A 24,227-nucleotide genomic window follows, 5' to 3' on the forward strand; every position below is an offset into this window, starting at 1 on the left:
CAAACTACCATTGATAGATGAGCATAAGGAAATCCAACAATTTCAGGGAACCGCCGTTTCCGTTGACGAGCCTCTACAATAGACATGCTGCAATGTCGACTGTAGCCTCTGAGGAATCCTATCCCGTATGCATCAATAATACGCTTAAAAGTTTTTAGCGGATACGGCGAGAGACTGATTGGTTTGAAGCCTTTCTAAGACCTCGGTATGTATGGCAATTACAGCCAACGATGGCCAACCAGTGGCAAGAAAAAATCAAGGAGAAAAATTGGGATCGGAACTTATTTCCTCCGATTCCAAATTCAAAATCATACACCAACTTATTTTGTAAAGCTGCCAGACCAGCAGTTGCTTAGTCAACATTTTCCTCTTAAATAGGCTCATATTACCCGGTCTTAAGTTTTTAGTCCATTCCTTCATTTGTGATTCACTCCTATGGTTTAGAAAAACAAAATGCCGTTCTGCACGTATGATTGAAATGGTCGACCACACCATCGGTTGCGACCTCAAATAAAATTTCTCCTCTACAAAGAAGTAAGTTCTGGTGTCAGCCTAAATATTCAAGACGGGCAAAACCGCTTGAACGGAAGAACGGAAAGTTACTCACTTTTGCCATCAAATTCGAAGTGCCTAAACCTCTTCGGAGGTAACTCGTGCCAAGTCTTTATTAATTTATTTATTTAAGTATTATGGTGGATATTGCGACCAACTTCGATTTATCCCAGCAATTTGTACCACCTCTGGCTCATACACATAAGGCACATAGACATCATTGTGAATGATGACAAAGTGTGTTATCTTATCTGTCAAATGCCTGACAGGCTGTTCAATATGGCTACTTTTCAGCGTTTTGACAGGCTGTTCAATATGGCGGCGCCTATCTTCAGCGGGTGATAGAAAGAGATACAGAATGAGACAGCGATACTCAATTACAAATCAGGTGATCCAATCACTTTGGAATTTTGACGTTTATGTAGAAGATATCACACTTAGTCATCATTCACAATGATAGACATGCCGACCATCTCATATCAGTACCGCCTTAAGCAGACCAATCCATATTATTTTGTTCATTTCTTTGTGAGGCAATGCAACTGGTTATAAAATCTCTGATTCCACTCAAACTTTGATTTAAGTTTTGTTTTTGCATAAAATTTGCATATAACAAACAAACAGAAAGAAGTTGGAACGCAAAAACGCAGTTAGTCATTTAGACGAGCACTCAAGCAAATACACAGAGATGTAGACGGCGATCACTCAGCCGAATAGTAAACTATTGGTGTTGCACTCTTCTGCAGTCTATGTGGCAGCTGCTTTTGCTACTGGTACTGCTACTTCTGCTGCAATTCACCAAGTTACGCGAAATAAAATGATTACCATTATTCAAAAGCACGTCGTCAGCACCATGGTACATGCCACAAATGCCATACGAATGACTTACCACCATCTGAGACACATGAAATGTTCACAGCATCAATGACTGGCGTGTGTAATAATGAAAGTGGGCGCAGAACGCATTTTCATTGCTCTATAAAAATTGAGCATCAACAGCCAAATGCATCATTTCATGCCACACACACTAACAAAATACTTTTGAATTCTCGAAGTCAGTAAGATGACATTGTACCTACAGTATGAGTAGTTGACTGTCATTGATCTCAACCCTCCGTGACTACACCTATTTCCCAGAAACAATTTTCAATGCAAGTGAACAAAGAATTTCAAGTTTTCAAATAAATACTTGACAACCGACCACCAAATTATTTAACTCACCACTTTTTTTACGTGCATGTAATATATACAGAAGAATGGGGAATAATAAAAGTTCGAAAAGTATAAAAAAAATTGTATTCAAAGATTGTGTTTTTTTTAGAGCTTACGATTTCTCAACTTGTTCGAGAAGAGATTTCTCGCGACTCTCACCTTCCCCCGAGATTCTCGAATAACTCGTAAGGCTCGCGAGCTTCTCGACAATCAATTTAATCAATTCATTGGCTGTTTTATATAGAGCTTACGATTTCTTCTGGAGCACAAGCGAAAATTTCCACAAAACCACAACCAAAATCACCGAAATTTATAGAGTACTGCCAATGCAGTGACTGAATTGAAAGTCGAGAAGCTCGCGAGTATTACGAGTATTTCGAGATTCGAGAATCTCGCGAGAATGGAAAGTCGAGAAGCCGTGTTCTCGATGTCTCGTTAAAAAAAGTGAAATATTGTGAGCAAAATTATATGTATAATAAACATGTTTTGAGTTAAATGTTATTTGAAAGCAATATAATCAAAAAAAAATTCACAAGTAAAAAAAACCAAGTGTATAAATACTGTTCATACAGCAATTAAATGTATGTCGAGAAGCTCACAAGATTTACGAGTACTTCGAGACACGGGAATCCTGCGAGAAGTCGAGTTTTCGATTTCCAGGTCTCGAAAATCTCGCTTGTGTTCGAGAAGAAAACGTAAGCTCTAGTTTTTATTGATTTGCTCCAAAAATTATATTTTTAAAATCTAAGATAGGTGTTTAACAATGCACTTATACGCGTTTCTGACATACAGGGCTGCATGTGTTAACGTCTAGTGGTGGACTCTAGCTTCGAAAAGAAATTTTGCAGCTTTCGCATAAATAATTTTTCGTGCCAAACATTAGCTTGCGGAAAAAATATCGAAATTTGCAGTTTCTTATTCTTCTGTCTGCATTTGGCCACCAATAGTGATAGAACTTTAAAAAACAAAAACGTATAGCTACCGGTACTCGGATCAAAGTATCAATGCTAGTACTCAAAACTCAGTAAAAGGTATCGACTATACTCGATCCAAAGGAGTACTTCGGGTATATTATATACCTAGCTGTGTTCGCTCATATATGAGACTTTTCACGTGAAGTGTTCCCACTCGAAAAACTTGATATATCCAAAATCCATCATTAGTTGGTGTAAATATTGTCAGTAAATGCACCCTTCCTATGCAAAATAAGTGACCGAAATATGAACGGATTATACAATGTGTCGAAAGTAATTTTTTTTTCTTACGTTTTTTTTTTCAAAAAATATTAAGGGCATCAAATTTTAATGCACAAGAAAAGTTTAGATGATTTATAGCATTTTTTCCGAACTTTAAAAAAAAAATCAAAAAAATATGTGTTAAGTTTTTGCAATAGTTTTAGCAGCTTTTTTGTAGAAAATTTTAGTGATTCTGGATAAAAAATAGTGACTATGGACAATAAACACATACTTTTCTTTTACCACCATGTGCAGAAAACGTCTCCACCATTTAAAAAAAGTCGTTTTAAGTGAAAGGTGGATTAGTAGCTTCGTGTGCATCATCCACGATATTTTGAATTCAATTTTTTTCCCAAGTTATCGTGCTAATGAACTGTACTTTGTTGAACTTAAACTTTTAGATTATTAATACTGTAAAATATCGCCGAAAAGTATGGAGGTAAAATGTCTATACATTAGATACCTTACAGATACTATTCACTCGGTACACGCTTTGTTCTACCACTAGCCACCACCAACCTTCTTCCTTAGTGACTTTAAGCTTTACTCCTCAACTAGCCTATCGAGCATTCTAGACATTGTTTTCAATTATTTCATTTCGATAGCTGAAAACGAGATGAAAGTCGTGCATGCGGAAAAGTTTCACAGGATACTCATAGAGTTCTACTTGTTATTGGTTAGAAAGTTGTTAAGACATAAAAATGACATTTCGAAACCTTAAACCGCAATCCTTTAAAACGAGAGACGCACATTATTTTTTACTAACTTTAAGAGACGTTTCCTACGATGAACTATTGATTTCACTCCAATTGGCGAAAGCCGTCTAAATGAAGTTGTAGACGAATTTAAATAAAAATCATGTTAAAGTTAATAATATAACTGCAAAAGAAATTTGGAAATCACAACTCAGCCTCTTTCGGGATGTGTAAGCATCATATTGTCGATTTTTAAGATAAATAAAAATAAAAGATATGTAGGTGATTTGTGTGAGGATGCAGTTTCACGTTTTTTGTGGTCTGCATATAAAAACTATGATCACTAATCACTTATTTCAACAATATATGACGTAAGCGTAAATATTTGATGAAATTTGATGCTTCTAGCCATAAAAAAGGGGCCAGAAAAGACAGTTTATATTGGGTATATACTATATATACGACCTCTCTATAATTTTTTCAGACAACAATATATGCTATATACGAAAGCATTTGGTGAAATTTGAAGCCTCTAGCTGTTAAAATGGGGCAGAAATTGCGAAAAGTTTCTTATCTGAATAGTGGTCCGATCCGACCGCTTCCAACAAACTTATAATTGGACACCTAAATATACCCGCTCACCAAATTTTATAAAGATATCTCAAAAATCAAGGGACTGAGTTTGCATAAAAACAGACAGACGGACATGCCTTAACAACTCATGGCAACTCAGCTCTTCATTCTGATAATTTCGTTATACTTAATGGTGGGTCTATCTATTTTCCTTTAAGGACTTACAATTTTGAGATTCGTGACGAAGTTAATATACCATTTCATTTTCATGAAAGGTATAAAAAGCAACCGACTAATTATAAGAGCAGATGTATTTCTTAGCACAGAAAACTAGGCATGAATGCTTACAAAGCCATATAGAAACTCATTGAACGTTTTATATTCCGGTCAGAACTAGATATGCAATGGAGTTGTTATGCAGGGCAGACGTTTTCACAATATGTGAACGTTATGACTCCAAATAGTGTGCGAAATAAGTTATTTCTCAACCAACTTCGGGCAAAACTCTATGTCTTTTGTTATTGACTTTATCAGTCAACTTTTGATCAAAATCAAATCAAAAAATTTCAGATCCAATATTTTTGAAAGTATAATACTAAATGAAAATTGAGCGATTATTCACCAGAATTCTTCGACCAGCTTTGAAAGCTGTGCTGCGTAGATGTTACGAATAACTCGCAAGATAGTGTAATATACAGGGGGACGGAAAATAATAATTATTTTTTTCGGAGTCGAAAAAGTCTTGGTCAAAAAATTGTCCTAGGTGAAAATGTTTGAGTTCCCAGGTATCCCTAAAGCAATATCATCTCGAATCATGCATCCCTTTTATTTTTCGAACTTTTCCCATAAAAGTCCATATATGTATAAAAGTAAAATCTGTATTTTTAGTTTTGGAGTCCGATAGAACTAGTTAAACTCGGATTTTTAAAAACAAAAGTCCGGAAATAAAAGTTAAATCCAGACTTTTATTTTTTAAGGCCAAAATAAAAGTCCGGCTTGATAACAAAGAAACGGCTTATCCGAATTAAGCAAAAAATAAAAGTCTGGATTTAACTTTTATTTCCGGACTTTTATTTTTAAAAATCCGAGTTTAACTAGTTCTATCGGACTCAACAAATAAAAATTCGAAAATAATTTTTATCTTGATCCAAACTAAATGGCCAAAATTAATAGTTTTGCAAGGAATTATATTATTAAAGGAATAACAGTTTCCGTCCCTGGTAACATACCGTAGTGAATTTAGGTTTTAATGTCAGTAACAATGTTTTTTAATTTCAGTAACAATTAATGCTTTGAAAATAGAAAACTCAAGGAATATCTATTATGGGCATATGCAGATATTCGAAAATTTTGTTTATTCATTCATTTAATTTGTCGAACTTTTATAAGTCCACTCCTCTCACCACTCTCAACAAAACTTAACACATCATGATGAGTATTTAATTTTTTTTTTTTTATTGTTATTTATCGTTTATTTGTAGGTTCGTTACTGTCACTCATTGACGGATGAGGAACGCAAGGAGCTTCGCCTATTCTCAACACAACGTAAACGTGATGCTCTCGGACGTGGTAATGTCAGACAGTTGATGAGCGCTCGCCCATGTGATGGCGTAAGTATTACTTTTCATCAGAATCGTTTTAAATTAAAAAATACAAGTAGCTACATACAAACAATTGTAATAAAATATATTTTAAAGAAGAATAACATGTGCAAAGCTGCTCTGGTTAGGTTGCGTCAGGCTATCACACCGTTTGATCTCTTAGCTCAAGCTATTCAAGCAGCTTTAAGTGTAATTTGTTTAAGACAAGTTTGTTTGATGGAAGTAACTTACTTGACATTCAGAAAAAGATATCAAATAGAAGTGATGTAATATGTAATTTTTATATAGTGCATACTTGCTATACTCAGCGTGCTTTGTACACGAAGTATATTAACTTTGATTGGATAACGGTTGGTTGTACAGGTGTAAAGGAATCGAGATAGATATAGACTTCCATATATCAAAATCATCATATATCCGTTACACGATTACTTTAGTAAATATTGAGATATCTTCACCAAATTCCGTATAAAGCCTCATCTGGCTTATCCAAAATAGATTGGTATTGAAAATGAGCGAAATCGGACTATAACCACGCCCATTTTTTAAATATATAATATTTTGGAAAATACAAAAAACCTGATTATTAAGTAAATATAAAGTTCTATTGTAACTTGGAAGTTTGATGGTTGGACTAATATTGAGATTCTTGATAAGAATTTTAAAAACTTTTTGAAAATGGGCGTGGCACCACCCACTTGTGATAAAATCAATTTCACAAATAGTATTAATTGTAATTAAAAAACCGTTAAACCTATCATATCAAAATTCGGCAAAGAGGTTGCGCTTACTATAAAGAATGCTTCTAAGAAAAATTTACGAAATATAAAAGATTTTTAAAAGTGTCGTGGCTGAATAAAATAAGCTATATCTTTGCAAAATCGATTTTTTATCAATGGTGTTTCAGTTCCCAGGTGGAATTACAGCAACAAAAAGCAAAAAAATTTAAATTTTTGAAAATGAGAGTCACCACCCCTTTTTTACCAAGCAATTTTCTATGTTTCGGGAGCCATAAATCAAAGAAAAATAAACGGATCGTAATAAGATTGGGTGCACTTATTTTCCTTCTGGCAGGAAATATTTCTAGTAAAAATTTACGGGATGGGTTAAAGACCACGCCCACTATTATATATATAGGATTTCTAAAAGGGTCGTAGACTTAACGAAAAAAAATTTTGTATCAAAGATATTTCACTTACCAAGTTTTATTGTAAGACGAAATTGGGAGACATTTTTTTTTAAATGCACGATGTTACGCCCCTATTCCGATCAAGCATTACACAACATTTATAGAGCCTCGGAAAATATAAATTCCTTGTAACAAAATTTGAAAAAGTAATTTATCTGAAATGAACTGTACAATTGAAACTCACGCTGAGTATATAATGTTTACATGTTACACCCGAACTTAGACACCCTTACTTGTTGTTCTAAGCAAGAGATTACAGTTAGGTGATTGAATTAACTCGAGTTATATGTGTTTTCATTAATTGTGTAGTCTTGTATTTTGATTAATTACCGAATCTGATGTTGGTCGTAGCTAATTCACCTACGAACTCTATGAAGGCAGTCGAAACTCGTTTGTTAAATCGATTGAAAGATCATAATGTGACATGCCATGATTCGCAGGGCTCCTAGTCAATAACCTCCTTACTATTGTTAGTTTTGTATATACATACAAAATCTTAAAATAATTTTTAAATATAGTTTTGGATTAAGTTTTAGATACAATCTATGGAATTGACCTTGATTTGACAAACAATCGAAAAAGTACTTTGGCTAATCTTAGATATAAGACAGTAATTGACGGAAGGTATGTTTTTAGGTGAAGTATCAACGCCAGCATGACCGTTGTTGTTGTTGTTGTTGTAGCTATAAAGATACTCCCCGAAAGCCTTGGGGAGTGTTATCGATGTTGATAGTCATATATGGGTATATTCTAAGCACCCTAACCCGCTGGGAGGAATATGCGTCACCATCATTCGTTTTTGCGCATATTCATTCAGATACCTAATATAAAACATAATTCTTAGTGCAATTTACCATGGATAAGTTTGAGGTCGATCTTCTCTTCCAATTTGCGTCGTACTCCTTTTCATTTTTCCTACAAATTGCCGGGACGGGACCTTAAAGTTTTATACCGTCGCCGAACGGCACCTGCAAGGTAGATAAATTTTAACTGAGAAGGTTTGCATGGCAGAAATACACTCGGAGTGTTTGCCAAATTACTTCCGAGGGCCGACCTCGCTTAGAAAATTTTTTCTCCAATTGCCAAAACTTTTTTCTAAATTTTCGATGTTGCTTTACCCCTGGCTTGAACCCAGGATCTTTGATGTAGTAGGCGGAGCACGATACTACCATACCACGGCGGCCGCCACATCATGCATCAGCTCCTATTCTAAATGCGTTCCGACGAGCGCATGGCTCCAGATAAGAATTTATGTTGGCTCCACCTAATATACAACAAAGGTGACCCTGCTTGTGCGTGATGGCCTAGATGTTACCTTAATAGTGCTTGTTACCGGAATTAAAAAAAAAAATAAAAAAAATGAAAGGCGCGATAACCTACGAAGAGATCTAAGGCCGAGCTTCTCTTACAATTTGCGTCGTGCTGAAGCTTTTACTGATCTGTAAAAATTATACCGCTAAGGCATCTAACATTGTCTTTACTCTTATATCAGTAAGAGATATTGTATCAGCTGTTACGTACAATTTGATATTACATTCTCCTTTCTTTTGGAAGATAAATCTTCTCTAGATTCCAATTCAAAAGCACCATGGCTAGGTGAATTCGCCCGTATAATACGGTTCCGCATGAATCTTAAAAGTCTCCTCACTTTATGAATATAAGGCAGACGTCCCATTCCGCTTGAAAGAGATAAAACGTAGACAGGAGTTGCATATGATCAATCAGGTAGAAAAGGTGTGGAAGCGTGGGGTGTAATTTTTCTAAAATCAAGTGCAAATCCTACGATATTGGACTTTCGAAATTGCTCGCATCTCTAAAAAGAGAAAATTGAAGCCTTATGATGGGCATAGCCACTGAACATTGCCTTCTGGCGTCAGATACAAATTGGGCATCATCAGAAAGAGAGATATGAAAAAACGGTTGATCAAGTTGTGTGTTCGTATTCTGCTCTCGGGAGGACAAGCCTACAACTAAAATACTTCTCGTATTTGCCAAGAGAGCGGAGTTATATATATAACATAAATCCATGTATCTAATGCGGTTTTCCGTTTGGTTTTCAAAAATATTTTGTTAGCAACTTGGATACATTCATTCATTGTTTTCGTGTATTGAAATCTTGTGTGTGGAAGAAAGTTTGTTCGAAAACGCTTTCTATCTGCTCTATAATTCTCTGTTTCATGTCATATAGAAGTCTGGCTACTCAAATTTAAAAATATTTAATGCCATGAAAAGACTTGCTTCCATTAAAGCTAAGGTATCTTTAATGGTAAACACTTTTACGCCTCATCAGTCACGAAAAGTGAATGCCTTCATATCGCTGCTTCACTTCTTACGTTAGCCTTTTTACAACAACATACCAAACGCAATTAGCCAAATTCAATAAGTCAATGCATTCGGTGAACTTAAGTGCGTACACATCAGTAAAGTCGAATTTCACATGCTTATAAAATGCACGTAACTGCAACAACAATTTAGTTATTTATCTATTTGACTGTCATTGACATTGGCATTGACACAGGACAACGCGTAGCAATGCCTTGTCACTGTCACTTAACTTGCGACAACAAAACGTGTTAAAGACAAACTAAGTAAATAAGAAACTTAACTCAATGGCACTTACACGTCAATATATAAATAACGGTGTATATATATACAAAACACAACAGTGTGCCTTTTGGATTGCATAAACAAACTTAAGCCTTAATACGATTTGCATTGCCTTTGTTTTTGTTTAAGTGTTAAGTAACGCTAAACAAAGAAATCTTGTGTAACTTTAAGTCTTGGAGTATTACTCAAAGGTATCAAAACCCTGCAGTCACACCAACTAGAATACAAGTTGTCAAAAATCCCAACTAGTATGAGTTCTATAATTTTCCCATATAAGCAACTGGTATTTTTAACACGGCGAAATATCAATTGTCAGTCTCTGCATCAGCATCATACCAACGAACATATTAGTCAGCTTTTGCGCCGGCATTTTACCAGATGGCATACTAGTTATTATATACATCAATATCATACCAACTGACATACTAGTTAGTGTATTCAACATCAACATACCAGTTGGCATACTACTCAGTCTGTGCATCATTGTAATACCAGTTGACATACTAGTCGATATTTCAATCAGCATCCTACTAGTGCATATACTAGTTCTAGTCAGGTTGAACAATTACTTGAAAATTGATAAATTAGATAAAATTCATTTTATTCATTATATTTCACATATATATAAAAGTATGTCTATATATAGATACATATATCACTTTAAAATTTATCACTTCAATACATTATACTTTGGAATAAATTTGAATAAAAATACGTACATATGTATATATAACAAGTAAGGAAGATTAAGTTCGGGTGTAACCGAACATTACATACTCAGCTGAGAGCTTTGGAAACAAAATAAGGGAAAATCACCATTTAGCAAAATGAACCTAGGGTAACCCTGGAATGTGTTTGTATGACATGGGTTTCAAATGGAAGGTATTAAAAAGTATTTTAAAAGGGAGTGCGCCATAGTTCTATAGGTGGACGGAATTTCAGGATATCGCCATAAAGGTGGACCAGGGGTGACTCTGGAATGTGTGTTGTACGATATGGGTATCAAATGAAAGGTGTTAATGAGTATTTTAAAAGGGAGTGGGCCTTAGTTCTATAGGTGGATGCCTTTTCGAGATATTGCAATAAGGGTGGACGAGGGGTGACTCTAGAACGTGTGTTGTACGATATGGGTATCAAATGAAAGGTGTTAATGAGTGTTTGAAAATTGAGTGGGCCTTAGTTGTATATGTGAAGGCGTTTTCGAGATATCGACCAAAAATTTGGACCAGGGTAACCCAGAACATCATCTGTCGCGTACCGCTGATTTATTTATATATGTCATACCGCGAACAGTATTCCTGCCAAGATTTAAAGGGCTTTTGATTTCGCCCTGCAGAACTTTTTCACACCCATTTTATAAAGTTTTCTCTAAAGTTCTATTTTGCGTCAATAAACCAACCCAATCACCATGTTTCATTCCTTTTTTCGTATTTGGTATAGAATTATGGCACTTCTTTCATTTTTCTTAATTTTCGATATCGAAAAGTGGGCGTGGTCATATTCGCATTTAGGCCATTTTTCATACCAAGATAAAATGAGCTCAGATAAGTACATGAACTGAGTTTAGTAAAGATATATCGATTTTTGCTCAAGTTTTCATGTTAACGGCCGAGCGGAAGGACAGACGGTCGACTGTGTATAAAAGCTGGGCGTGGCTTCAACCGATTTCGCCCATTTTCACAGAAAACAGTTACCGTCATAGAGTCTATACACCTACCAAATTTCACAAGGATTGGTAAATTTTTGTTTGACTTATGGCCTTAAAAGTATTCTAGATGATATAAATGAAAAAGGGCGGAACCACGCCCATTTTAAAATTTTCTTTTATTTTTGTATTTTGTTGCATCATATCATTACTGGAGTTGAATGTTGACTTAATTTACTTATATACTGTAAAGATATTAAATTTTTGGTTAAAATTTGCTTTTAAAAAAAATTTTTTTTAAGTGGGCATGCTCGTCATCCGATTTTGCTAATTTTTATTTAGTACACATATAGTAATAGGAGGAACGTGCCTGCCAAATTTCATCATGATATCTTCAGCGACTGCGAAATTACAGCTTGCAAAACTTTCAAATTACCTTCTTTTAAAAGTGGGCGGTGACACGCCCATTGTCCAAAATTTTACTAATTTTCTATTTTGCGTCATAAGGTCAAGGCATCTACCAAGCTGCATCGCTTTATCCGTTTTTGGTAATGAATTATCGCACTTTTTCGGTTTTTCGAAATTTTCGATATTGGAAAAGTGGGCGTGGTTGTAGTCCGATTTCGTTCATTTTAAATAGCGATCTGAGATGAGCGCCTAGGAACCTACATACCAAGCTTCATCAAGATACCTCAAAATTTACTCAAGTTATCGTGTTTACGGACGGACGGGCGGACGGACCGACTTGGCTAAATGAATTTCTTTTTTCGCCCATATCATTTTGATATATAGAAGTCTATATCTATCTCGATTGGTTTATGCCGTTACATATCTATCTCGATTAGTTTATGCCGTTACGGATTACCGTTATGCGAACAAAGTTAATATACACTGTGAGCTCTGCTCAGCTGAGTATAAAAACTAAACACTAACGGAATAACACATGCCGATTTTGTAATCGATCAGCGGAGATGGCGGACGATATCCTCCTGGAATACGACGCAAACTCGAGACGCAGGGCTAAGTTTATGGGCTCACCATGGCCAGAATATTCCCACATTACATCCCTCAAGTCAAGACAACTGCCAGGGTTCATCAAGGAAGTCGGTTTGGCTGAGGTGCTGTGAAGGAGGTGAGGGCACAATAGACCAATGGTCGCAGTGCAATATTCAATAAATTATCCAGCTATCTATCGGAAAAGGAACGAACCAATTGTGGTTGACTGTGTCAAAACAGGCCAAGCTGAAGTAGCACCACCCTATAATGAGTGTTAAGGGAGTTCAGAACTGTGGTAGTGATATGCACTTTACGGAAGTTATGCTGATGGATGGATAACCGAAGAATTTCGTTTAAATGAGGGAATCATAACGGCTTTAAACATTTTCGTTAATGACTAAAGGGGTAATATCGGTAGATACTGGCTGGGTTTCTGGTCTTTGGTAGTGGGTTTATCCTTGCTCGTCATTCTCCGTTATTTTAGAATGGCAAAAGCTTTTAACGATAAGTATAAAAATATGATAGGCTGCTAATGCCCAAGGCCAAGGTGTTTTGGCATCGGCATAGGTTTTCGGTATAGGACTATTGATATGGAAGGCTTGGGCATTTCAATAGCTTCTTTAACCTCTATTGAGGTAACGGTGAGGGTCGACTCGTCATGCTTGTGTTTATGTGCCACTTGATTTGGGCTATATCTAGCATCGTCAACTGAAGTATGCATTGCAAATTGGCTACAGAAATCATTCGCACATTTCCCCGAGTCTGACAGACGATATTTTAGTCGAATAAATTATTCAAATACTAACTAGTATGAATAACACCACAAAGTTATAATCAATGGACCATTCTAAAACTGACTAGTATGTTAATACCAGAACGTTATAATCAATGAACTACTCAAAAGCTGACGATGTGCATATATACATATCTAACAAAAAAAATTTAATGGGGTGTTATTAAGTAATTTCAAATTATAAACGTTTTTATCACTTTCGAGTTGTCAATAGATAACCCCTCGAGCTCTGCCGGAATTAGGAACGACTCTTCGGGTTGTTCGAAAGCAATGAAGGAGACTTTTTAACTTAATGCGGGGCAACTAATTGCTGAAACATATCTTTGTGCTTTAGTTGGGTTTGTCAAACGCACCACGAGTTCAATCTTATCTGCATTGGGTAGAGGCAAAAAAGTGAGTCTTGCGATTAATGAGGACACGAGAAAGTACCCGTTGTCACCATAGAAGCAATCGGCGCATTGGCTCCTTGAAAGCCATGTTATTATTCAAGGATTAGAATTTGAGACTGCGCAGAACTTCTTCGAATTGGGAATCAGCACTATGAAAAAAATCTCAAAAAAAAGAATTTAAAATACCTTTATAGTGGAGACCTTCACTTGGAAGACGCTGCACAGATCAGGCAATCAAAATGTCCGCCTAACACCGGACTCCACACATTAAGACAGAATACCCTATTTCAACAAAAAAAAAAATACAAGGCTCTTTATACCTCTGAGATGATTTGGGCGAAGCTGTTCTTCGAATTAGCGTAGTGCTACTTTTTAATTTTTCCAACAAATTGGTTGAACTGCCCAACATGTATTATGTCTACTCCTAACAAGATCTCCAAGGCAGATAATTTTAATGATAGAAATACGCTCAAATTGTTTGCCAAACTACGGCCGATAGGCTTAGAAAAACATTTTCTAAAGTATTTTAATGTTGCTTTTCAAGAGATTTAAGTCTAGGACTTTAAATGTGGTATGCAGCCCAAAAAGTCAGTGCTGATTTGAAAACAACAGGCGATTTAATCTCCCTGGATGCTGCCATTGATCATCGTTGAAAAAAAAAACATATCCAGACGTATTGTATTCAATACGCCTTCCACATAGGAAACAGTTCATTTGAAAATATGGGGCATTCCATGCCAAGTCAAGCAAAAAATGGATTTTGATTCAAGGATTTCGCTGAAATTTGTGCACCTCGAGGGAGGTTTTTTGATTTTCTTTCATAAATATTTTTCTTACAATCGCAAAATATGAACTTTTGAAAATTTCGGAATTTTTTTAATAAAATATTTATTTTAAAATTGTTTGTGTTCATAAACTAATAGAAAAAGAAATTTAAATCCTTGTCTTATATTTCACCTTATAATGATTGCTAACATTTTTTTAGAATTAGTTATCTTATTAGACAATTTCCAACACTTTTTAAAATTTATTAAAAAAAAAGAAAGTGTACTCTCTCTTAAACGGACACCTAAGAGACTGCCAAATTTGTACGCTTATGAGAGGTGTCCGCTTATGAGAAAAGTATTATTGATGAATGTTTAAACAGTTTTATTTCCAAAACAAGAATATTAGTACATACAAATAAGACGGAGTTAGGAGGTTCATAAAGCTCTGTTCATAAATTAAAGAATAAAGTTTTGTGTACAAAACTTTCAAAATAATTTAAAAAAGTCAGAAATTTTCGCTTGACTAGTTTTTCCTTTAATTTCAATATCTTGAAGATGTAGTTGAATGACAGTTAGCAGTTCAACACCCCTAAGGTCGCTGTAATTTAAAGAAAAATCCTTTAGTTTTTTGTTTCGAACCTTTCCATCCAGCCGGATGATGCACTTAAATCGCCGTAATTGAGTCTCACTGCAATTTTTTTAGCTTTGCTCCTTACAAGTGTGCCTGACAGAGGAATGCTCTTATTTCGAGCCTTCACAAACCATTCGTAGCACAATTTATCAATATTAAAGCCTTTGGGCTTCAGCAGACTCCCTTTTCTCTCCTTAAAATTTTATCTTTGTTTTTGATAATGCTAGCAGCTTGCGTTTTGCTGATCTTACATTTCTTTGCCAACTCTCGTACACTTAGTTTTTCTTTCTTATGAATTTCAATGACATTCCCTGCAAAAATTGTTGGATTACGTGTTCCATTTTCTTCATGTTGGAGTACTCTAACAATACTCCTTTGCAATGCGTTTGCGGACCACCATCATCCGATCATTGCTCGTTTTTTAACGACAGTGATCACGACACGATGACGATCGAACAGAGTTGCCAAAAATAAACTATTGCATGCAAATAACTAATAATAAAATTTTACTTTGGCAACTATGGAAAGTACTCTCACGTATGTAATCTATGGAATACTCACAAACAAAGCGAGAGTGGGATCACCTACTCCTCTCCTAGGACATCGCAATGTTAATTGGAGCACATTTTTTTATGAATACAAATTAGATTTGGAGCAGTCCTATACTCCCAAAGGAGTATTCCTTACATTATTTATAGAGTACTCTCGTTTTTGAAGGGTTAACTTTGTCTTTAATACTCAGTACTACTTTAGGCATTGCGATTCACATACGTACACACACAAGAAGATACTAACTACGTGTATGCAATAGGTACATACATTTTTATGTTTTTTACTGTATTGAAAACAGTTTCTTCGTATTTAGGGGATTCCCCTACATCCATGCACGTATTAGTAAATAAGCAACAGATGTACGAATATGGTAAAGGGTAAATGAAAAAAACGTGTTGTAAGCTGTCCGGTTATGGGAAATTAAAAAACCTTTTGGGGCAAAAAGCAAGTGTCCGCGTCCTGTTATGGGAGGGTTGTCCGCTCAAAAGGGAAAAACTTAAAAAATGCTTAAGGATTTTTTTGGTACTGAAAAAATTGTCCGTTTATGAGAGGTGTCTGTTAGGAGAGAGCACTCTGTATTCAAAAAAAAACAAAAATTTTAAAAAAATTCAGAGCTGCTTATAGATTGGATGAAAACATTACAGACCCTTTTTCGAGTGGAACAAAATATGTCCCAATATCATTGAAATCGAAAATGCAAACGTAGGAATTTGTTGACATGGAATAACCCATGCACATACACTAAAACTTTCCATTTCCTCTCAATAATCTAATTTTTTGTATTTTCTTCTTGTTTGCTTAATTTCAGTGCGACGAATTGATTTCCACCGGCGATATTGCTGTATTTGCCACACGTTTGGGTCCAAATACGTCTTGGCATCCGGGTTGCTTTATTTGTTGTATTTGCCATGAATTGCTAGTCGATCTCATTTATTTTCATCGTGATGGTCGTCTCTATTGTGGACGTCATCATGCGGAGACATTGAAGCCGCGCTGTTCTGCATGCGATGAGGTAAGCTTGAAGATGATGATTGATTGGTTTGAAGAATTTCACTGTTATTAGGTTGTGGCTAAGGAGGGAAGTGATAAGAAAAGAAAAAATGTGATGGAGTATGATGCATATTATAAAATAAGATAGAATTATTTTTGGATGTTGATATTTGCGGCAGGATAAATATTGATTTTTTTAGCAATATATTTATATTTAAATAATACTAAAAGTGATGGATGCATTCCCGTAAAAGATTAGTTTCTAAACCAAAAAAGCGAAGAGACTATAGTTGTAAGCCACAAAGGATATCGATTCATTTATATTGTCGTCTCTAAAAATCCATCTATTTCGTAAAATTTTTAGGAAAAACTGCAGTCGAACTATCGAGGGAAACCATTTCTTTCTGTAGGGGCGAAAAACCCATACTCACTTCCTTAAATGTTTCTAAGAAGTCACTCTACGGAATGAAGATATACCTTTCTCTGTAATGCGATCCAAACAAACGTCACCTTAGTATGTAATATTGCATTATGTCTCAGAAATATTTTTTACCGTTGACGTACCTTTACATTTCCAAAGATACACTCCTTTCTTTCTTCCGTCACCGTTCTCACTGATTTTTTATTTGTATCAAAAATCTACCGATATCTTATCAAAAAATTATCGATTTACTATCGAAAAGAATTCGATTATTTCTCGAAAAGTTATCCATAGTTTATCAAAATGTGATCGATGTAATCGAAAACATATCGCTTATTCACCGAAAAGATATAAATTTATTATCGAAAGATACCAATTATCAGTTTAGTGTCAGAAAGATATCAATTTGTTACCAAAGTTTGTTAAAATAATTAACTGAAAAATTATAAACTTACCATGGTAAAGCTTTCGCTTGTTTTAAATATTATCGATTTATTATCAAAAAGTTATTAATTTGTTAAATAAATTGTTTCGTCTTGTTATCAAAAATGTCCATTATTTCATCTAGAAAAGTTCTGAATTTCTTATTAGTGCTACCAATTTGTTATCGGAGTGTTATCGATAACTTATCGGTTTGATATTTAACTGTACATATGTAACTCGACGATAACACAACCTTAACCCGCTGGGGAATGTGCAAATAGTCTGATGAAGCTGTTAACAAACTTCATCATATTATATAACTAGCAGACCCGTCAGACGTTGTTCTGCCCTAAATTTGGTCTATCTCCATACATTTTAATAAGCTTTTTCCGTCTAACTCTATCCCCCCCCTCCTCACTTTTTCTTAATCCTTTTATTCACTCCTCCCTCCGTATTTTCGCTACATCTATCTCTATTTTCGTCTCACTCTATCTCTTTCTCAGCCTCCTTCTTTTTTTTCTCTTCTCTAAAGTTTTTCCCATTCTTCTTCATCCCCTATTGCCAGGCAAATCGAATAGGACGTATGTAAATAGTTATGTGGGTATTATTAATTCATGTCTTTATTTTGGCTTCGCATGCACATTTATCAGTTTTGCCAGGTTAATGCAACTAAATCGAATATCACAATGAAAATTACTTTAAAGCTCTCAGCAACAACTTTCATTTGATATCCATATTACACACACATTCTAGGGGTATCCGGGACCAGGTTTTGCCTATATCCTGAGACCCTAGTCACCCAGCGGTATAAAATTACTCTGTACTAAAGCGCTCATCAACAGCTTCAATTTGATACCCATAATGTAAAAACAAATCCTAGTGTTACCCTGATGCACGTTTTGGCCTATATCTCGAGACCCTTAACAAATAGGTATGAGAACTACCCTGTACTAAAGCACTCATCAACAGATTTCATTTATTATCCATATTGTATAAACACTTTGTAGGGGTACCCGCGTCCACGTTTTTGCTTATATCTCGAGACCCTAGTTACCCGCGGGTACGAAAAATACCCCGTATCAAAGTACTCATTCAATACCCATATTGTACAAACATATCCCAGGATTACCCACGTCCACGTTTTGATCTCAAGACCCTATCCAGAACGGGATAAAAATTAGCCTATGCCTGCCTCCTGGTTCTAAGCTACCGCTCCACCAATTTTCAGCCAAATATGTTCATTTTGAAGGTTTAAGCATTCAAAGGGACATAGGGACAGAAAAAGCGACTTTGTTTTATACTATGTAGTGATGTACATCCATACATACCTATAAACCTACGCCCGAAGTTAAATAACGCAGCGAATGCTATATATGTACGTATGTATGTGTCGCTACATGCCTCACTCAAAAGCAATTAGCGCGCACAGTTCACAGCGAACAAACACACATACGCATTTTTTGATAAAAATGTTACTTTTGTTTAAACAATTTGGCTGATATAAGAAAGGAATCAAGTATTTTTTATTTTTTTTGATGCAGATCGAAGGTAAATATTTCAAAGTTTTACTGAAAAGTAGAATTTTTGAAATCCATCCATCCGTTTATGAGTTATAGCTGTGTAAACAAAAATTTTATGATTTTTTGCTACATTTTGGCAATTTGCCACGCCCCTATAATATATATCTTCAAATTATTTTAACTGTACCATCTCACGTAGCTAAGCTTTCAAATGCAAAAAACCGTTTTAAAATCGGAGTATTCTGTGTGAAGTTATGTGCTTACATGGCATTTAGCGACTTTATTTTATAAGATTTATAGATTTATTAGCGTTGATCAAAAGAAGTAAAATGAGAAAGTTGCTGGTCTACAATCGATTACTGTTTAGACCATTGTTTACGCCATCACCGCGTGCAATTGTCATCGATACAAATTAATTCGTTTATTTTACCTCACAGCTACGTCCCATTGAAGTTACTATAAATGAGAACTGCCTATATTTTTACTGGCATACCCGACAGGCATTGTCTTTCCCGAACTTTTTTACCATCGCAATTGAAAAATATTTCAATTAGTCTCTATCCCTCGGTCTTTTCCTCTTATATCCTTTCTCGTATTTCAATTGCTCCCCCTTTTTAGACCCACTTTCTCTCACTATATCCTCTATCTGTTTTACTCACCCTCCCTATCATATTTATCTTCCGTTTTTTCCAAGCGTTTCTTATCTCACTACTTCCCCTTTTTCCCTCAGCTTCTCTCTAGCAGCCTTCTACTTTCTCACTATTCTTGTATCCCTCCCCTCGTTCTCTCGCTTGTCTACCGTCTCAGTACCGTTCTTACTCTTGCTTGCTTCCTCCTCTTTCATAAGCCCTAAATATGCATTTTCGAACATATCGGTTGCTGGCTCATTTCGCATACGGGAGTATCGTATCATGAAAGTAACAGCACCCTTTGCATCGCATGTGAAAGAAATGACTTCTCGTCAGCTAGCGATGGTAAGAAATTCTTTTCCTAGGTCTTGCTTTCAAATTATTAACATTCGTAAGAAAGTCCCCTTTAATGTGTTCTTAGCTTAAATTCCTATAGCAAGCTATATAATATTTGTGTGATGGACTCTCTCAACGTTGCATTTGCCGTCTAAGCTTCTTAGTACAAATCCAACTTACTTCGAATACAATTTTCAAGTGTAAAGCCACAAGAGGCAAAAGTTTTGCAAAAGCGTGTGAACCGCAAACAGAACCAAGAACAAACACCTTCGCTAATTTTTAACTAACCACTCCAGACCAAAAGTCTCCAACACGTCCGCTCATACAGACGAACATATGTTTGCGCATACGTGCGTTCGCAGGAGACAGACGTAGCGAATACTTCTATTAAAACTTTTAGCAAAACTTTTCCAACCGCACACAATCTACCATCCTTAGATGCTTTCACTTTTTCCTTCTTAGCTGCTACGCGTGCAATGTGTCGTCTTAATGTCTGCTTATTGCTCACTTTTCAACTTTTAAATTTATTTATAAGTTTTTTGCTCATTTTTAATTTTCACTCTTTTTTCTACTCTTCCTTTTTACGCAGATAATTCTCGCTGATGAATGCACCGAAGCAGAAGGACGTGCTTGGCATATGAACCATTTCGCTTGTCAGGAGTGCGAAAAGCAGCTTGGCGGTCAACGTTATATAATGCGCGAGGGGAAACCTTATTGCTTGCTCTGCTTCGATGCCATGTTCGCCGAGTACTGTGACTATTGCGGCGAATCGATTGGTGTGGATCAGGGACAAATGAGTCACGATGGTCAGCATTGGCATGCCACAGACGAATGTTTCGCCTGTAACACATGTCGTTGTTCGTTGTTGGGGCGCGCCTTTTTGCCGCGCCGCGGTTGCATTTACTGTTCGATTGCATGCAGTAAAGGTGAGCCACCCACGCCATCGGATAGTTCAGGCACTGGAATGTATACGACAACAACACCGCCAACACAGCGAGTACAACCGCAGACGCGTATACCCAGCAGTCATGGATCAAGTTCACCGCCAATGTCACCAATGCAACAGCAACAACATCAGCAAAGCTTCGATCAAGCAATGTATCAGTTACAAAGCCAACAAATAGCAGCAGGCATAGGTAGCGGCGTGGTTGGGGATACTGGTAGTGGTAAAGTTGCATTGACTAGCGGCACACTTGATTGCATGCCAGCTGGTATGAGCGCTGCCACAATGAACAAAACAGGTGAAATGACGCCTATTGATGCAGCCAAACAGAGTTACCCTACCTCTGAATCTGATGGCGGTGTTGTCAAAGATATGGAGCGCGCGAGCGGTAGTCATGGTACAGGCGACTTTACAGACCATTCAGGTGGAGCGCCATCAACATCCTCACATAATTTATCACCTCTAAACTCACCCATAGATTATACGCAACTCATGCCCAAACCAATGGAATTGAAAACTGAAGCGGCGTATAATTTCAATGAAATGTCACTGAATTTGGATGCTGCTTGGCCTGCCAAACCACCCATTACAGGCGCGCATACATATAATCTACCGCGCCATATGCAACATTTATCAAAAATGGAGAACGCGTTGGCTTCAAGCATGCCCGAGTTAACGAGAAGGCAAGCAGGGCAAGCGCCGCATACTGGAGCAGGCGGCGCGCATACCGCGTCGCAACAATTCGCACAAGGTTACGCTGATGTAATCAACTCACCGCTACCTTCTGATATTGGTGAACTACCCACACCCAGCTTATCGCTAGCTTCAACTGCGCTATCGCCTGAGCTAATGTGTTCACCCACCACTTCAGGTGGTGAGCTCTCGATAACAACGCCACAGTCAACACAATCTGGACAAGCGCCCACACATCCCGTTTCTATACTAAGCGGCGCATCATCATCATCGCCAATGAGTGGCGCTACCGGTGAGGTAAAAAAGAAAGGTGTACGTTTTGAGGGTCTACCGCCGGAAACAATACCACGCTCACGCAGTTACTCAGGTAATGGCGCAGGCACAGGACGTGACGCAGAGTGTAGTCGCAGTAGAGATTGTTGCAGCGCTGAACGCTCTTCAAGTAATAGCGGGCAATCGTCGCGGCGCAGACGTAGACGTAAATCGTCTGGTCATCGCAGTAATGGTTATCGTTCACACTCCACCACGCGCGCTGATACCTATGTCACCACACAACCGCTTTCGTCTTCCTATCAGGGTTCACCTTCCACATTGCAAGGCGCATCATCATCATCACATTGTAGCAGAGATCGTGCCGCATCAGTACCAAGAACATCTACGCACAGTCGTGGTGAAGAATCGGATGATGCTTCAAGCGTATGCTCTACATGTTCCTCGTCATCATCATCCTCTGAGGATTATATGATGTATCAACTGCCGCAACGGCGTCATTATGGTGGTGTGCGTGTTAGTTATGTGCCCAATGATGCGTTAGCATACGATCGCAAACGTAAGTCATCGGATATGAGTGACAAAGACAAGAATTGTATTATTTCGTGATGCGCCGGTATTAAGATCGCTGAGAATGAGCATCGCGTGCGTTTTTGTTTGGCGGCAGCAGCAATCATTAATTGCGTTCAGTCGCACGCGTAACAGAAATGGGCGTTTTGTGCTGCAGGCCATAACGCGTCGTTGAAGTTGAGGGAAAAAGTACAACAAGAGAATTTTGTATATTTAAAAATAATTAAGAAAAATAGAGGCAAAAATCATTAAGTTTTATAATAATGTACTGGCAGTTATGTATATTTATATGTAGTAAATATGTATATTATTTTGTAGAAAACTTCAAAGGCATAGAACTACATGACAGCGACGAGTTTTAAAAAACTTGAAAATGTAAGAAATTAATAAGCTATTAATTGGCGTATTGAAGTGTTTATCTTGTGAAAACTGCTAAAGGGCTCGTATTACTAGGCTGGGAACAAATTCGGTTGTTAAGCTATATGGAATCAAATTCCTTAAAAGCTGAAAATCATATTTCTTTGTAACGCAAGACAAAGTAAAGCAAGAAGAGAATTCCACCAGTGATGGAAAATGCTATCTTACTCCGGATTCTTTTTTTTTTGCTATTGCCCCGGCTCTGAATACGAACAGAGCATAGAGCAGAGCCGTCGTAGGATAAAAAAAAAGTGATAGCATTTATTTTGCTCTGTACGAGCTACGTCATATTTTAGAGCAGAGCAAATCAAACGCTATTTGTAGTAGAGCGGGAGCAAAAAAGAAAGTGCATGATTTTTGCTCCATTGAGCGTTTTTATGCAGAATTTTGTCATTCCTCGCATTACTACTCATCTACAACAACCTGCAATGTAACGTATGTACAGAGGTGGGGCTCCCGATGAAACAACAATAGCATCAAGCTACAACAGCCCTTAAAGATGGACGAATGAGTCCACAGGTACAACAACAACAATATCACAACGCTACATCAGCTCCAACAGCAGAAAGAAGAAAAAATATGAAGTAGTACATAACAATGCCTAACAGAGAAAATAGCATAATTTTTTTTTTTTTTTTGTTCCCGCTCTATACAAATACCACTTCGTTTGAAGTTTTTATTCTGCTCTGTGCTCGTCGCAGAGCATAAGAAATGCGATCACTTTTTTATGCAACGGCTCTACCCTATGCTCTGTTCTTGGTAAAAATAACCTCATCTTATAAAGTAATACAATTTTGAATGAAGAAAAATATATGCATAAAATCTTTACATATAGGTTTTATGACTTTTTATATAAAGTAATATTAACTTAAGATTATAAACTAATAACATTTCTTTTAAACCTAGAAATAATTAAGTCTTCAATGGGTAAACATAAGTATATATAATATATTTACTACTTTAGATATATATAATTTAAATTAAAAAAATATTTATTATCGTTCAATTACTACAAATACCTAAACAAAAACACTGAAGCAATACAAATAAATTTATATTTTGTAAATTGTATTTTCTTAGAACTTATACTATATATCTATCATTATTGTATATTTATTTTAAGTTAAAATAAATGAAAGTAAAATTAAAACCACTTAAGTTAAAATATAAATTTTGTCGTGTCTTATTTCAAATGATGGCTAGTTGAGTACATTTATGGTTACGTAAGTTGATATGATGAATTCCGTGTTTGAACAGGACACACACGATTGAGCTCTTAGAGTTTTCGCCCTTACGGAATGCATCCCACAACTTTATCAAGCAAAGTATATATGTCATATTGCAAGGCTGATATCAATTCTTTTGAAATATTCGTATATGATATATAAGCCCACCACCAACCCACCCCCCCCCCCACCCTGTTTAGAACTTTATATCAAATTGTGGATTAATCTACAAGTATGTAGGTATCTATCTATATATGAATAATGGTTAAGGCAATACGCGCATTAATCGTTTTATCGATAACTACTGCCGATTTGTGTATATCTCATGAACCAAGCCAAATGACAAAGTTTT

The 24,227-nt window shown here is 36.4% G+C and overlaps 1 protein-coding gene across 10 annotated transcripts in view; it reads left to right on the plus strand.

The window, feature by feature from the left end:
- The window catches only part of pk (prickle), a 601,495-nt gene extending 577,675 nt beyond the window's left edge, over positions 1–23,820 (plus strand). For all 10 annotated transcript variants that reach the window (XM_067776088.1, XM_067776090.1, XM_067776091.1 and 7 more), the window contains 3 exons: positions 5,749–5,877; positions 16,246–16,449; positions 20,346–23,820. In XM_067776088.1, coding sequence (XP_067632189.1) covers positions 5,749–5,877; positions 16,246–16,449; positions 20,346–22,271 — 2,259 coding nt within the window. In that variant the 3' untranslated portion in view covers positions 22,272–23,820. The remainder of the gene's footprint in view (positions 1–5,748; positions 5,878–16,245; positions 16,450–20,345) is intronic.
- The last annotated feature ends 407 nt before the right edge of the window (positions 23,821–24,227 follow it).

Source organism: Eurosta solidaginis, chromosome 3 (genome assembly GCF_040869045.1).
Source record: "Eurosta solidaginis isolate ZX-2024a chromosome 3, ASM4086904v1, whole genome shotgun sequence".
NCBI classification, from domain to species: domain Eukaryota; kingdom Metazoa; phylum Arthropoda; class Insecta; order Diptera; family Tephritidae; genus Eurosta; species Eurosta solidaginis.